Source organism: Mastomys coucha, unplaced genomic scaffold, assembly GCF_008632895.1.
Source record: "Mastomys coucha isolate ucsf_1 unplaced genomic scaffold, UCSF_Mcou_1 pScaffold5, whole genome shotgun sequence".
Lineage (NCBI taxonomy): Eukaryota > Metazoa > Chordata > Mammalia > Rodentia > Muridae > Mastomys > Mastomys coucha.
The window spans coordinates 46,684,830-46,701,098 of record NW_022196911.1 but is presented as its reverse complement, the minus strand read 5'-3'; the positions used below and the strand labels follow the sequence as shown (position 1 = coordinate 46,701,098).

Below are 16,269 nucleotides of genomic sequence, written 5' to 3'. Positions count from 1 at the left end.
AAAAAAAAAAAAAAAAAAAAAGTGAGAAGCAATGGCTTTGGGTGTAGGGCTTGGCGCTGAAAACTCAATAGATTGATTAAAAATTAATGCATTCCTGATGATATGTAATTCCAGCTACTTAGAAGGCTAATGCAGGAGGATTCCAAGTTCACGGTCAGTGTGAGATACAGAATGCGCTCATGGCCGGTCTGGTCAAACAATACAAAAAGCTGAGGTTGGAACGGGATGGTAGTGCACACCTTTAATTCCAGCACTCAGGAGGCAGGAACAGGTAGATCTCTTGAATTCCAGGCCAGCCTGGTCTACAGAAAGAGAGATGTGAAAACAAACAAGTGCACTTAATGGACTGAGGTGCAGCCCAGTCAGGCTGGGGGTTCCTGGGGGTGACCAGTGTGAACTACACGAGACCCCATTTCAACACAACAAAATAGGATCATCAAGATGTCTCAGTGTGTACAGACACTTGCTACATAGTCCTGGTGACCTGAGTTCAATCCCTGGAACCCACATAAAGGTGGAAAGAGAGAACTGACTGCACAAAGTTGTCTGAACTTGGCATGTGTGCCCCCTTCTGCCAAAACCAGGAATACGAACACATATGCTTTTAAAAAGCAGAACAAAACGTTGTCTACTGGACATGTACAGACTCTTTTCTTTTGAGACAGGATCTTTCTATGTGGCTTGGCTGTCCTGAAAAGCCCAGGATGGCCTCACACCTCCCTGGTGCTAGAACCACCTAGACACCGAGCCAGGACCTTTTGGGATACTTCCCTATGTGCAGGCTAAAGGTCATTTGCATATCTTTTCACTGTGTTAGATGTGTGTGCCTTGTGCTTTGAAGCAGGGACTCTCACTAAACCTGTAGCTCAATGAGTGAGCAAACCTGGTCGGCCTGTCTCCACGGCTCGAGGATTTCACACCTGGCTTCTTTTTGTGGGTACTAGGACTAAAGCTCAGGCATTTTACCAGGGAAGCCATCTTCTCAGCTCCATTCCTCAGCTTGTAATTTTTTTTTTTTTTAATTGTGGGGAGCAGGATACAGTTTCTTACCATGTAGCCCAGGCTAGCCAGGAACTAGAAGTGGTTGGTCTGCCTCTTCCTCCTGATCACTAAGCTTAAAGCTATGCACCACCCCACCTGGCTTTCCTCAGCTTTAAGAATGATGTATTTCCTTATTGGGGGTGGGCCTCACTGCCATGGCACGCATTGAGCAGTCAGGACAGCATTGTGGAGTCCTCCCTCCTTCACCTGTGGTTCCCATGATCATATTCAGGTCACTAGGCTGGGTGGCAAGCATGTTACCCACTGAGCCATTGGCCTGGCTCATCTTCAACTTTTTTTATAGTTTCAAGGCTTCCCTATGATGGTCCTGGTATCAGTTTGTATCTAACAAAGCCTGGCATTTTGACCACGATGAGGTCCTGTTCTTGAGCCATGTTAATCTTTGATAAACTGTGCCTTTGTTATCTAGATTTTGTTGGCAGGCGTGTTTTTCTTGCCATCTTCCCCAGCTGGTGGTTTGTGCTTGTCCCAGTTAACTTCCTGTTGTCATAACTGAGAGACCCTATGAGTTCATCCCAGTGGTCCTCACACACAGCTGTCTTTTCCTGCTGGGACAGCGACCAGCTCTGTTGGTCCTGTTGTACAGAGAGAGTACTTAAGGAGAGGGCCTCAGCCAAGAGCTAGACAGCAGGCTTCCTTCAGTCTCCACTCCTCCACTCCCCCACCGAGTGGCCTTGGGGTGTTTATTTTATCTTCACCTGTCTCATTTTCTCAGCTGCAAAGTGGGTCTAATAACCGTACCTACCTCATAGTGTTGTGAGAAGTGAATAATTTAATGGGTGAAGTCACTGGAGCAGAGCCTCGCACATAATGAGCCTCTGGCGAATGTTAGTTATTACCAAGCAAAATAACTATATCATTTTAAATGGGGGAGTCCCTGTTACATTTTACCCATAATATAACTGTAGAGTCTGACTTTGGGGGTGTGTGATCACAAGTTTTAGTGTGTAAGATGGTGTCAGCCAGGGCCCAGCACTGTTTCCCTGTTGTTTGTTACCGTCTGGGAGGGAGATGATGACTATAAAGTAGGGCTGAGCTGGGAAAGCCAAGAGGGATGGTGCCTGTGGGACTAGGAGGTTACAGGAAGTAGGAAGATCCCAGGGTTACCATGGACATTGGCTTCTTGTGATGTCACTTTTGAGAGAGCTGGCTTCATTGATCCCTTTAGTCAGTCCTATTTCTAGTCCTGTGTGTGGGTGCAGAAGGTCTACTGTGTTGCTGGCATTCTGGGAATTATCTGTATACTCCATGTTGTAGGCTACTCAAACAAGGGGCAGCAGAGTGGAGGGGAGGGAGGCAGCAGTGAGCAGGGGGTGGAGTAAGTTATTAACTTTAGGCTGGGGTGCTGGCTCAGTGTTGCTTGCTATACAAGCATAAGGACCTAAGTTTGAATTTCCAGAACTCACGTAAAACCAAGCATGGTAGAGGACAGCTAATCCCAGTGTTCAGTTCCAATGGTAAAATGGGAGGCAGAGTCAGGAAAATTGCTGGAAGCTCCCAAGCCCAGGGTAGCTTGGAATATACAGAAGTGAACAACAAAGAGAGCCTGTTTCAAACAAGATAGCAGCTGAGGACTGACATCCCACACTGGCCTCTGACCTCCATGCTTGCACTGTGGTATGCACATATGTGCCTGTACTCAGACACATGCATATGTGCATACACGTCATACATAACTACTATATACACCCTCTATGGCACAACGGAGCAAGAGAGCATGTGGTGTGGGAGGGAGGCAGGCCCTAGGTTGTCAATCACTTCAGTGTTCAGAAATCAGGGTGCAGAGTGAGAGTGGAGGGCAGCAGTAGGTCAGGCTAGGGCTAGCTGCCTGCAACAACAGGGGAGTTGGCCTGGAGGACTCAACCATGGAGAGGCCACATCACACTCCAGGGTCTGGAGGTGTGAGAGCAAGGGTTCTGGCTGTCCACATACAAGGAGCTGTCATAGGCAGACAGCCAGGGAGGGCAAACAGCTCCCACAATAGGCAGTTACTCCCAAAACCGTACTTGAAATTAACACCCATTCTGCCTTCATGGCTTATCTCCCTGCAGTACATGAAAAACCAGTTCCACTAACTGAAAGGGAAGGTGGTTATAGTGAATATATGAAAATACATGCAGTGTGAACCTAGGCCATTCTGACATACAGCTTGCTGAGGATCCCGTGAGTAAGAGCTGGGGGTTTGTCAGAGGCTCAGTCTCTGAAGCAGGTGGTCTGTGAGACCTGAATATGATACCAAGAATCCTGTAAAAGAAAAAAAAAAAAATGCCAGTTGTTGGGACTGAAGAGATGGCTCATCAAGTAGAGCACTGGCTCCACTTAGGCCCAAGATTGATTTTCCAATCCATAAGGTGGCTCAGAACTACCTGTAAAGGGATCCAGTATCCTCTTCCGGCTTCTGCATACATGGTACACATATGTACATGAAGCAAAACACCCACACACATAAAATAATAAAGCAATCTAAAGAAATGTTGGGTGTGGTGGTTCACACTTGTAATCTCAGTATTAGGGAGCTGGAAACCAGAGGATCTCTAGTGCTCACTGGCCAGCCAGCCTAGCCCAGTTCAGAGCTTTAGACCAGTGAAATGAAAGACACAGTCTAAAAGGAAGTCCACAGCATTCTTGAGGACGACACTCAAGGTGGCTCTGCAGTAGAAAGGGAGGCTGGAGTGGTGGCTCAGTAATCACGAGCTCCTGCTGCTCTTGCAGAGGACCAGTTGGTTTCCAGCACCCATATGGAGCAGCTTTCCAGCTCCAAGACAAGGGGAGGATTAGAGACATGGTTTCTCTGTGTAGCCTTGGCTGTCCTAGAACTTGCATGGATAAAGGCATGCACCACCACTGCCTGTCCATCAGAAGTCTGCTTCTGACTTCCTCTGGCACCCACATGCACACATATAAGTAACACAAAGATAACAGAGCAAAAAGTTTGAGACAGTAATTTTGTTTTGCTTTTTTTTTTTTTTTTTAAAGAGGTTTCTCTGTGTAACAACCCTGTCCTAGAACTTTGTAGACTAGGCTGGCCTTGAACTCATAGAGATCCAACAGTCTCTGCTGAGATCAAAGGTGTGCATCACCACCCCTAGCTGACATTATTACAGCTGACCATGTATATGTGACCACAATACAAAACAACTCTGTCCTTGTTTAGTGGGGAACTGATTTATTATTATTCAGGAGGGGTGAGGGGATCTGAAGAAATGTTATGGGAAGCATAACCTCCCAACTCCCACCCTCCCTCCCCCACCAAGGTCCACACTGGCCTGACCCAGTTAACATCACTAGGCAGAGGTCGCCATGGAGCAGTGTGCATGTGTGGAGAGGGAGCTCGACAAGGTCCTGCACAAGTTCCTGACCTATGGGCAACACTGCGAGCAGAGCCTGGAGGAGCTGCTGCACTACGTGGGTCAGCTGAGAGCTGAGCTGGCCAGTGCAGGTGGGTGACCATCCCCAGGGACCATGTAAGCACAGGCAGGCTGCTTACTCGTTGGTGAAGTCTTGGCTACGCATCCCTAGGCTTCCTTGAAGATAGTAAAGGAAGCCTCTGCTCCTTCAAAAAACCTGACAGAAATGATTTACTTGAAACCACTAACATGGCCAGTTTGTTTTCAGTTAACTTTTTATGTATTTACTTGGGAGGGTGGGGGTGATGTTCCTAGGGTTTATTTCTATTGTAACATGTATCAGCACATCACACCTGCTATAGCTGGCTGATAGCCTGTTGAATGCATGTGTGGGATTCTGTACCCATCTGTGGATGGAAACTGGCTTGTTTCTATTTCTGTGCTATCCTGAAGAATACTAGGAAGAGTTCCACACATGGCTTTCTGTGTTTCCATTTCTCCTAGAAGTGGAATTGCTGGGTCAGGGTAACCTTTGAGTTTAATCTGACAGTTCACAGGAAAGCCTGCACACAGCCAATGCCCAACATACAACAAGGCACATAGGTGCAGTGTCATCATTCACAGCAACCTAGACTTTTATAGCTGAGGAAATGAAGTCACCAGGGTCCTGGCTTGTGGGCTAGAGAACGGCTCACCAAGTACCAGGCACCTGCTGACAAGCCTGACGACCTGAATCCCTGGGGCCCACATGGTGGAAGGAGAGAAACTCATGGGAGGTGTCTTCTGACCTCTAGTGGGCATCAGGGCATATATGTGTCTCATGTGCCATCCCCCAGCCCCTGTGCAGCCAACTAAATAAAGATATCTTTTTGTTTGCTTGTTTGAGACAGGGTCTCTCTACATAGCTCTGGCTGTCATGGAACTATGTAGACCAGGCCAGCCTAGAACTCAGAGATCCATTTGCCTCAGCCTCCCAAGTGCTATGATTAAAGGTGTATGCTACCACACCTGGCAGTTGTTAAGTATCTTAAAAATAAGTAAACAAACATAGTGGCTTCTTCAACATGGCAATTTCCAAGTCCCTAGGATCTAAGTACCAGGAAGCTAGTAATTGCAGCACTCTTGAGTCAGAGGCAGGAGAATCTCTGTGAGTTAGAGGCCATCCTGGTCTACATAGTGAGTTCCAGAGCAGCCACGGCTATACAGTGAGATTAAAAAATAAGCAGCTGGGTACAGACTGGAAGCAGGTGTTTAACTCTGGCACGCAGGGCTGACCTCTGGGTCACCACACCAGCATGTAGTAGGAAGCAGACAGGCTGCTGCAGAAGCTGCCTATGATCGGCCTCCTGCTCCTGACATAGCCTGCTATCCCCACAGCTCTCCAGGGGACCCCTCTCTCAGCCACGCTCTCCCTTGTGATGTCCCAGTGCTGTAGGAAGATCAAAGACACAGTCCAGAAACTGGCTTCCGACCATAAGGACATTCATAGCAGCGTCTCCAGAGTGGGCAAAGCCATTGACAGGGTGAGTATGTGAGTGGTCCAGGGTCTAGGAGTGGGAACACCACAGAGCTAATGTGTACTGGTTTGGCAGGAACACATGTATGAGTGCCTGAGTCATAAACCCGTCTCTCCTCTGTCAGAACTTTGACTCCGAGATCTGCGGTGTAGTCTCAGATGCTGTGTGGGACTCACGTGAGAAGCAGCAGCAGATCCTGCAGATGGCCATTGTAGAACACCTGTACCAGCAGGGCATGCTCAGTGTAGCCGAGGAGCTATGCCAGGTAACGTTGGCCTTGAGAACACAAGGACTCTTATCTCCTGCTGTTTGAGATGGTCTTGCTTATGTAACCCAGGCTAGCCTCATTGTTACCCTCCTTCCTCGGTCTCCTAGATTATGGGATTATGGGTATGACACCCCACCATGCCCAGCCCACTGCATTCACGGGCTAGTTTTCCAGCCAGTCCCTGATATTCTTAACTGTTTTTGTTTTGGAACTCTCTATGTAGGCCAGATTGGTCTCAAACTCACAGAGATCCCCCCTGCTTCTCAAGTGCTGCGACCACATCCTGTTTCTTGTGATTCTGAGATAAGGACTGGCTGAATAGAGCAGGCTGGCCTCCATCCGGTCTTCCTTTTTCCTCTCAAGCTGCGGGATTGCAGCTGTGCATGGGCCTACTGCATCCTAGTCACTGACTTCTTTATATTTATTTTACAAAGGAACTTGATCCCCCTTCTACACAGTAGGAGGTAGCTCTAAGTGTATCTGATACAAAGTTACTGATTTCTAGTTAGTCTGTTACCTGCTGGAGCCAGACTTTAACTTTGTTGCTGTTGCTCTCCTTTTGTATTTAGGGGATTAGCAAAATGACAGATAGCAAGTTACCAGGAGTATTTGCCTTAATGTAATTAGGTGAATTAAAAAGTAATTTTCTCACTTGGCCATTCAGTGCCAGGCCTGGGGACTATCTGCAGAGTCACGCTGTGGCTGACCAGTGATGATGCGTAGCCTCTGAAGGATGGAAAGTGAACAACAGGAGCTCTTGCTACCGACAGACCACAATTCTTTGCCTTTCTCCAGCCAACCTTTGGCTGATGAAGTTTTATTATGGGAAGACTTTTGGGGACACTGCCTTGCATCTTTCCCAGGAATCGACATTGAATGTGGACCTGGACTTCAAGCAGCCCTTCTTGGAGTTGAATCGGATCTTGGAAGCGCTGCATGAGCAAGACCTAGGACCTGCACTGGAGTAAGGGTGCCCACCATGGGGCTTGCCCATGGTCACCTCACTTAACTATGCCTGACTCCTTCCAGCCATGCCTTAGGGATTCACTGTCTTAGGGCTTTCTGTAGCCACTACCCACTGCATTGTGTTGTTTCTCCCCAGATGGGCTGTTTCCCACCGGCAGCGCCTGCTGGAGCTCAACAGCTCACTGGAGTTCAAGCTGCATCGGCTGCACTTTATCCGCCTCCTAGCTGGAGGCCCCGAGAAGCAGCTGGAGGCCCTCAGCTATGCTCGGCATTTCCAGCCCTTTGCTCGGCTGCACCAGAGAGGTGAGTGCCCAGGATGCTGGGGTAGGGTAGGCTCCAGCCTGTGTTTGGACATGTTGGATGGCCTGTCTTTCAACCCACAAATGGTCTGTAACCAGAAAGATGCCTCCCCATAATTTAGAAACCTTTGACTCTCTTTTGCCTCTGAAGTCCAAAGCAAAGGCACAGCTGAGGCAGGAAGACAGCTTCAGTCTAGCTAGTTTATGTTAGTCACATCAGGGTAGGCTAGCATGGCAATGGCAAGACTGACTCAAGTGAAAGACTGTAAGGTAAAATACAATTATATATATGTATGATTTATTTATTACATATACAGCGGTCTACCTGCATGTATGCCTGTAGAAGAGGGCAATGGATGTCAGTATAGATGGTCTGGGCCACCACGTGGTTGCTGGGAATTGAACTTAGGACCTCTGGAAGAGTGACCAGTGAGTGCTCTTAACTTCTGAGTCATCTTTCACAACATTTAAAAAAATAAAAATTATAAAACCAAGCAGTGATGCTATTTATTTGTATGTTCTCTCTCTCTCTCTCTCTCTCTCTCTCTCTCTCACTCGCTCTCTCGCTCTGTGTGTGTGTGTGTGTGTGTGTGTGTGTGTGACACTAGGGCTTGAACCTCACTCTATCACTGATTGACCACTGACTGACAACTGTTTTCAAGGTCAGGTTTATATAGAGACCACAGGCTCAAAAATATTGGGGGAGGATGAATGGAGACCTTCTGTGCCAAGCAGAGACATACTTGGGATGTAGTCAGAAAGCTGGAGCTCAGGAGCAGCCTCACCTTCCTTCCTCCATGTTGGCAGCAGCCTGTATGTAGATGCCCTCCTCTGCACATTAGAGGACTTTGCAGTCCTCTGGCTTCTTGAGAAATGGCCCAGAGCTCTGTCTTCTCTGAACTGTCATCCCATTATCTTGTAGAGATCCAGGTGATGATGGGCAGTCTGGTGTACCTGCGGCTGGGCTTGGAGAAGTCACCCTACTGCCACCTCTTAGACAACAGCCACTGGGCGGAGATCTGCGAGACCTTTACCCGGGATGCATGCACCCTCCTGGGACTTTCAGTGGAGTCCCCACTTAGTGTCAGGTACAGCCCAGCCTCCTGAGGTCAGCATAAGGGGAAAGGCTGGGAGGGAAACAATTGTACTGATCCTTCCCTGTGCTTTCACAGACTTAAGCTGGCTCACCATCTTTCCTTGAGATATACTGCTTTTTTACAGTTAGACAGGGCCCAACCTGCACAATACCCTTGGGAAACTACACTACTCTCAGTCATCCAGCCACCCTCTCACAACTTCACTAAGACATCATTCCCCTGCATGGAGAGTGCTGAGTCACAACTTAATCTCTGCTATGCAGTGGTCTCTGCTCACTTTACAGCAAGCCCAAGCTAGACTCTCTTAGCTGGTAAGGTGGAGCTTTGCCATGAGCTAACTGTAGGCTCTTAAAGGAACAGAGCACCTAGATTGGCCCCAGAAAGTCACTATGGTGATAGGGCACAGCTGTTAGTATAGAACAGGCTGTACTTGCCTACATTGTTGCTGTGGAGTCAGGTCACCACAGCCCCTAGGCAGGCATTGGGCAGAACAACCCAAGGTTCCAGCCAGTGGGCTCCCTGCTACCCAGCCATCTTGAAATAGATGTCTTTGCTGGCACTCTTACTTTGTACCACAGTAATAGAGCTAGCTGGTTAAACTACAGGCAGACTCTGGCCCTTTCAACTGAGCATTGTCTCCTAATTAGGGGCTTTCCACGGGAACACTTCATCTGTTAGCTGATTTCTTTACTGGAATTTTAGGGTATACTAGAGCAAATACAGAGTTGAACTTGCTAGTGGCTTTTTAGGAGCATCAGAGATGACTCAGGTTAAAGGCACTTGTTGCTCTTGTTAAGAGCCTGGCTCCCATCACTCACATGGAGACTCTCATTAGCTAGTTCCAGATCTGACGCTCCACAGCCGTGCACGTGGCCCACACATACACATAAGCACACATTTGTACACAAAAATTAAAAACAAGGAATTCTCAAGGACCAATCTGACTTTATACCACTTTAGAATTTTTGTCTCCAGTCCTATGTGGGACAGTGTGCTGGGCCTTTTGATCCCAGCTGCTTCACTCTGCTCTGTTCCTCAGCTTTGCTTCTGGCTGTGTGGCGCTGCCAGTGCTGATGAACATTAAAGCTGTGATCGAACAGAGGCAGTGCACTGGGGTGTGGAGTCACAAGGATGAACTGCCGGTAAGACCAGGCTGGGGGAGGCGCCCTCAGAAGCAGGTGCTGGGGCACGCAGCTCAGACAAGAACTGTAACTCAGCCTTTTGCTGGCCTCCCCAGATTGAGATTGAGCTGGGCATGAAGTGCTGGTATCACTCCGTGTTTGCATGCCCTATCCTGCGACAGCAGACCTCAGATTCCAACCCCCCTATCAAGCTCATCTGCGGCCACGTCATCTCCCGAGATGCACTCAACAAGCTCATTAATGGAGGAAAGTAAGTTCCCCCTGCCTGGTTTCATCCTGGCCTGGCTTTCCTGGCCAGCCCTGAGATGTCCTTGCTTTTGTCTTTACGTGCAGGCTAAAGTGTCCCTACTGTCCCATGGAGCAGAATCCAGCAGATGGGAAACGCATCATATTCTGATCCCAAGGAACATTCTAGAAGGTGTAATCCACCCATGGGTCTTTGTGGAGGGACTGGCTTCAGTAGACTGTGATGCCTCAGACCAGCATTACCAAGAGACCCAGCCTGCCTAGGCAGAGGCCAGGGAAGGCCGTGAACCAGCCTATGCCTCCTTACCTTCCAGGGGGACTGGCCACGCTGTTCCTGCTATCTTTCTGTTTACACTTGCCTCTGACTGAGCAGCAAAGGCCTTGGCTCTCAAATGCAGACATCTTTCTACTCCTGCCTCAAAGGGGCTTCCAGCTGTGACCCACCTCCTTCTACTGTACAGCCTCAACTGTATCTACCCATTCTCCACTGTAAATAGCCCGTTAGAACTGAATGCTGTTTTATAACTTTGAGCAAATATATTCATAGCCCTTCTCCTTATTGCTGGCTAGGCTTGAGTTTCACTAAGCAACAACTGCATGGTCTTGTTATATATATAAGCTATTGGGCGTGGTCTAGTGGCAGCAGCTACCAAACCATAGCCATCTGGTATCTCTGTTTGGGGAAAGCCTATGGCAAGATGTTTTCCCATGTACTATGTAAGACTTTAGTAAGCTGTGTAAGAGGACAAAGGGCAGGCAGTGGTGGTACATGCTTTTAATCCTAGTACTTGGGAGGCAGAGACAGATGGATTTCTGAGTTTGAGGCCAGCCTGGTCTACAGAATGAGTTCCAGGACAGACAGGGCTACACAGAGAAATCTTGTCTCCAAAAAAAAAAACAAGAAAGGGAGGTCTCACCCCTGATTATCCAAGATGCTTCAACTTGGTTGCTCTGCATCCTAATCCTAATCCTATGTGGGGCTTTAGGAAACGTCAAATTTAAAATGCTATAAAGTCCTGTCAAGTGGGAGGACTTAGCGTTTGTTTTTATGTGTGGGAGTATATTGCTTACAAGCATGTCTGCCACCTGAATTACAGATAGTTGTGAGTCACCGTGTGTGTGTTAGAACTATAGAAGAGTGGCCAGTGCTCACCTGCCAAGTCATCTCGCCAGCCTCCAGGACCAGGTTGTCCTACTGAAAACTTAGTATGTGGTTGGTATGTAAGGCTCTTGGAGGTGGGGTTTAGGCCCTGCTGCCTCGTCTCCTTATCCCAACTGTCCTAGAGTGGGCTGTGGAGATGGTGCTGAACATTTGCCAGGTACACCCTTGGGGCTCTGTGCTGAAAGGCTGCTTTCGCTTCCTCATGCCAACTTCTTGGCTCTTAAAAAACACCCACACACTTGCCACATTTTTGCCTTAGCATTTACTTCCATCCCATATTCTTGGAACTGTCTTCATCAAAGCTCAACAGGAGACCGCAGTGATGGCAAAGATGCTGGCTCCACCTCCAGGAACAGCTGCTGGAGCTGACTGGGAGATTCACACATCAAGAAATCAGGGAGCTGCTGTTAGGGTGGGCAGCCGCCAGCAGCCAGCCCAGCATCTCTTGGAACAGGCTGGGATGCAGCCCAAGTCTCTCACAGAGGTGTAGGCAGTGCCTGCACCTCCTCCAGGCACTTGTCATAGGTCTCCTGATATTCTTCATGGGGCTTCACCATGATCACACAAGTGGGACGCTTGGAGCCTGTAGCTGCACCCAAGTCCTAAACAGAAGAGAAGAAAAGCTGCTGGGAACAGGGGTCACAGCCTACCAGCCTAACCTGGCCTACAGCCATGTCCCGTTGGTAAACATTACATTTAAAAATATTTCAGATGTCTGCCATTACTTACACTAAGCTCTCAAGCCATGGTTCTCCAAGCCAATATTGAATATTCTCACGTGGTCTACAAGGGTATCCCTGTAGGCAAGGCAGTACCACTGTTCTATAAGTCTCTGACACCCTTCACACACGTTCAAATATTCTTAGATACAGAAGATTCTCATCTTACAGGAAGAAAGCCTGCCAGCCAATGTGCTATGCACTTTAGTCCCAGCTGAGACATAATCTCAAAAAGAAAAGCAAGCCACCCAGACCTGGAAATTTCAACACCTGAGCTACTTCCTCAAATAGCCTCCCTAGGGCCAAGATGGGAGTGGGGCAGGGTGGGCATGAGCTCCTCACCGTCTTAGAGGGGATATAGACGTAGGGCAAGTTCTGGTCCTCACAGAGAACTGGAAGATGGCAGTATACCTCAATCGGTAATGTATCTCCTGCCAAAATCATGATCCTGCAACAAGAGAAACCATCAGTTCTACTTTGCGCCCTCCCTTTCCCTTTCAGTTATAAGAGCTATCTATCTCCAGCCTGGCTGTGAGGGCACAGAGTTGAATAAGATGCCCCACCCCAACCAAGGACTCTCACACTTAATGCCAGCCTCCAACTTCTGAAGAGTATAAAGTCATCTTTAGTAAATGCATTCTTCTGGGGACATGATTTTTACTTGACAGCATGTAAATGCCACCAAATGTGACTAGAGGTGAAGTGCTGGGATGGATGAGTTATGGGAGAAATGCCAAGAAATAGGGACTCAGCTCTCCTTAGAGTCAGTAATGCTCCAACCAGGAGATGGCCCTTGAACAGAGGCTTGAGTGCCATGAGGAGGATCCCAGAATGGCAGGTGTGGGGACAGAATGAGGCCAAGGGACTCAGAGTGGTACTGAAGGGCTGGTTGCCTTTTGCAATATATACTAGGAGGGGGTCAGAGAACAAAGCTCTAAGACTGGCAGGGACCACACCTAAGTGTTTGAGTAATACACAGGCTCTGTCCCAAGAAAAAGCTTGCCAGAGCCCTCAACTATGGCTGCAAGCTGTCAGTGTACCAGACTCAGAAGTTCTGAAGATCCACCCAGAAGGAAGAATGTTCTGTAAGGGTGTTTCCATACTCTATTCCCTTCGGCACAGGGCTGGTCCCCTCTGCCTGCTCCTTTGCTGTCCTTCTTTGTGGTGCCTTCTCCTTACCTTCCTGACCTATTATCATGGTGCCAGGTGCTACCTAAAGCTACCAGACCCCATTTGTCCTACCAAACACAATCATTTATCCGCCTGTGCGATAGCTAAATAGAGCATATTCAGGGCATTTTCCATGTCAACTCAGGATGTCTCAGAGGGTAAAGACACTCACTGCCAAGCATGACCTCCTGAGTTCAATCCTAGGAACCCAAGTGGTAGAAGAGAATCAGTTCTCACAAGTTGTTCACTGGTGTTCATATAGGTACCAGAGTGCACAGGTGTGCATACACATGTAAACAGGCACACACACATATTAAAATAACCATCTGAAATACTTCAGGGCTGGAGAAATGGCTCATCAGTTAAGAGCATTGACTGCTCTTCAGGAGGTCCTGAGTTCAAATCTCAGCAACCACATGGTGGCTCACAACCATCAGTAATGAGATCTGACGCCCTCTTCTGGTGTGTCTGAAGACAGCTACAGTGTACTTAGATATAATAATAAATCTTTTTTTTTTTTAAAGACTTTTGAACTCAGCACCTTCGGAAGAGCAGTCAGTGCTCTTAACCGCTGAGCCATCTCTCCAGCCCCAATAAATAAATCTTAAAAAAAAAAAAAAGAAAAAAGAAAAAAGCCGGGCAGTGGTGGCACACGCCTTTAATCCCAGCATTTGGGAAGCAGAGGCAGGTGGATTTCTGAGTTCGAGGCCAGCCTGGTCTACAGAGTGAGTTCCAGGAAAGCCAGGGCTCTTCAAAGAAACCCTGTCTCCAAAAACCAAGAAAAAAAAATACCTAAAAGGTACCTAAAAACTGAACTTAAAATGTTTTTGAGGGGGCGGGGGGAGGCGGTGGTGGTGCATGCCTTTAATCCCAGCACTTGGGAGGCAGAGGCAGGCGGATTTCTGAGTTCGAGGCCAGCCTGGTCTACAGAGTGAGTTCCAGGACAGCCAGGGCTATACAGAGAAACCCTGTCTCAAGAAAAAAACCAAAATATAACCACACCCCTCCCCCCCAAAAAAACAAACCAACCACTGACTGCTCTTCTACAGATCCTGAATTCAATTCCCAGCAACCACATGGTGGCTCACAACCATATGTGGGATCCGAGGCACTCTTCTAGTGTGTGTCTGAAGACAGCTGCAGTTTAAATAAAAAAATACATAAATCTTAAAAAAAAAAAAAAAAAGGTTTTCACACAAACCTGGTTTCCCTCCACTGACTGTCTGCAGTCACAGATCGCAGCCCAAACTAGCATGCAAAGTCATCATGTGTCACCTGGCTCTCAAATCCATCAGCCGTAGCTCCTGCCCATCACCTGACTTGGGCCACAACAGCTTCCTAAGTCTGACTTGCCTCTCCTAACTCTTCCCTTGACATCGCTCCTCAGCTCAGCTTCCACTCTGTTCTGAGAACAACACAAAAGCCACCATTCCTAAGAAAGCCCATGAGAGCTGGAGAGGTGGCATATGCTGGCGCACAGTCATCTGTAACTCCTGTCCAAACGGACCTTGCCTTCTGGCTCCCACGGACACCAGTGATGCACCAACATATACATGCAGGCAAAGCATTCATACACTTAAAGGTGTAATCACTTTCATTGTGTAACCACTAAGCTGCCCGGCCCCAAAGACGACTCTTCTCAGGATTCCACCCCTTCACCCCCAATAGACGTCCCTTCATTCTCTTCCTTTGTTCTTCATTCTCTTCCTAGTCTTGGCTGTCCTGGAACTCGGAGATCTGCCTTTGTTGGGATTAAAGGCCTAACTCACTACTCTTGGCCTATCATTCTATCCTTTTGGAAGTTGTTTTGAGACCTTTCCATAGCCCACGCTGGCCTTAAACTAGCTATGCTTCGGAAGTGAGCCCTCATTCTCCCCTGGCCTACTTGGGAAAATGTCTCTCTACATATAGCACGTTGCCTAAAACCTGAAACAGTGCCAATTTACAGAGTGAAGGAACGCAGCTCTAGTTTACATGGGCAGGATTTCTATTCTCTTCCCTGTCATTTACTTGGGAACTCCATTTACTGGTAGTGAAGGGAGTTGACTGCTTGACTGGTCAGTCAACTTCACCTTTACTGAGTAGGTGGAATTTCTTCTTAACCAATTAATAAGCCAAACCCAGTGCCATAGTACTTGTGTACCATGCACAGGGCCCTAGGTTCAATCCCCAGCACTAAGAAATAAAAATTAAAAAACAAAACAAAACAAAAAAAAGCACAAAACTTAAAAACCAGCGTAAGACAGGTTCTTACCCTTTCTCGCCCTTGTTGACAAATTTCTGAACCTCCTTCACCCCGCGACGAATCTGCTTCTGCTTCACAGCTACAAAGAGAGAGAGAGAAGCATGAGCCTAGACCTCGTCGACCCCGGGCTGCCCAAGCCGCCCGGGCCCCGTGCACCGCGCGTCCGCCTCACCCTTCTTGATGCACTTGTAGAGCCTGCGCGTCAGGCGGCGGGAAGCCAGGGGCTGCGCGATGGGGTTCAGGTTGACCAGCAGCTCTTCGTACGTGCGCTCCTCGCTGCCACCCTCCGCCTGCGCCTCAGACTCCTCGGGAGCCGCCTTTATTTTGGTCATCTTAGCAACTACAAATCAGTCAGGGCATAGAGGAACCACGCGGCCACCGACTCCGAGATCACTTCCGGGTTATAAAGCCCGCCCTACCTTATGACGACCAATTGGGAAATGAAATATTCTGCACCGACCAATCTCTAAGTAGATCCCTGGGGGCGGGATTTTGAATATAGGGGCGGGGTTAAAGGTCAATCTAGGCACGGGATTTGGATTTCCGCGGCGGGAACCTGGAGAAGCCGAAGTTAGAACTGGGGTTCTAGAGGGAAAGGGGCGGGACCTGAGGTCGAGAGGCGGGGCCCAACGGGAGAGAGGCGGGGCCCGGAGAAATTGATTTGGAGGAAGGAAAATACGATGGGAGTGTGTCCCTGAGCTCCTGGGCCTTGTGACCTGCTGCTGCTGGTTAGGTAAAGCCTAGAGCACCTTTTTTCACATTTTCCCCCCTCCTAGATCTTGTTGCTCAAACTATAAACTGCACACCTTTGATCCCAGCAGGGAGGCAGGGGCTGGTGGATCTCTAAGTTCTAAATCAGCCTGGTCCACATAGTGACTTCCCCTGGGCAGTGATGATGCATACCTTTAATCTCAGCAGTTGGGAAGCAGAAGCAGGGGGAACTCTGAGTTCGAGGCCAGCCTGTTCTACAGATCGAGTTCCAGGACAGCCAGGACTGCACAGAAACAGTCTCAAAAAACTGCAAAGAAA

At 48.4% G+C, this 16,269-nt stretch overlaps 2 protein-coding genes across 4 annotated transcripts in view; one reads left to right on the top strand and one right to left on the bottom strand.

Annotated features, from left to right (window-relative positions):
• Positions 1-10,530, top strand: part of Rmnd5b (required for meiotic nuclear division 5 homolog B) — an 11,785-nt gene extending 1,255 nt beyond the window's left edge. Inside the window, exons 2-10 of one of the 3 annotated variants that reach the window (XM_031352846.1) lie at positions 4,351-4,501; positions 5,787-5,932; positions 6,051-6,191; positions 7,058-7,158; positions 7,297-7,463; positions 8,382-8,547; positions 9,596-9,698; positions 9,794-9,948; positions 10,032-10,530. In XM_031352846.1, coding sequence (XP_031208706.1) covers positions 4,363-4,501; positions 5,787-5,932; positions 6,051-6,191; positions 7,058-7,158; positions 7,297-7,463; positions 8,382-8,547; positions 9,596-9,698; positions 9,794-9,948; positions 10,032-10,095 — 1,182 coding nt within the window. In that variant the 5' untranslated portion in view covers positions 4,351-4,362 and the 3' untranslated portion in view covers positions 10,096-10,530. Of the gene's footprint in view, positions 1-4,316; positions 4,502-5,786; positions 5,933-6,050; positions 6,192-7,057; positions 7,159-7,296; positions 7,464-8,381; positions 8,548-9,595; positions 9,699-9,793; positions 9,949-10,031 lie in introns of all 3 variants that reach the window. The other 2 variants (XM_031352848.1, XM_031352845.1) reach the window with 2 other exon arrangements.
• Positions 10,531-11,349: 819 nt separating this feature from the next.
• Positions 11,350-15,658, bottom strand: Nhp2 (NHP2 ribonucleoprotein). Its single transcript, XM_031352849.1, has 4 exons — positions 15,413-15,658; positions 15,250-15,319; positions 12,168-12,273; positions 11,350-11,708 (listed from the first exon to the last, which is right to left on the bottom strand). Exons 1-4 carry the CDS (start codon positions 15,570-15,572, stop codon positions 11,583-11,585), a joined length of 462 nt encoding a protein of 153 aa, XP_031208709.1. The 5' UTR covers positions 15,573-15,658; the 3' UTR covers positions 11,350-11,582.
• Between the last annotated feature and the right edge of the window lie 611 nt (positions 15,659-16,269).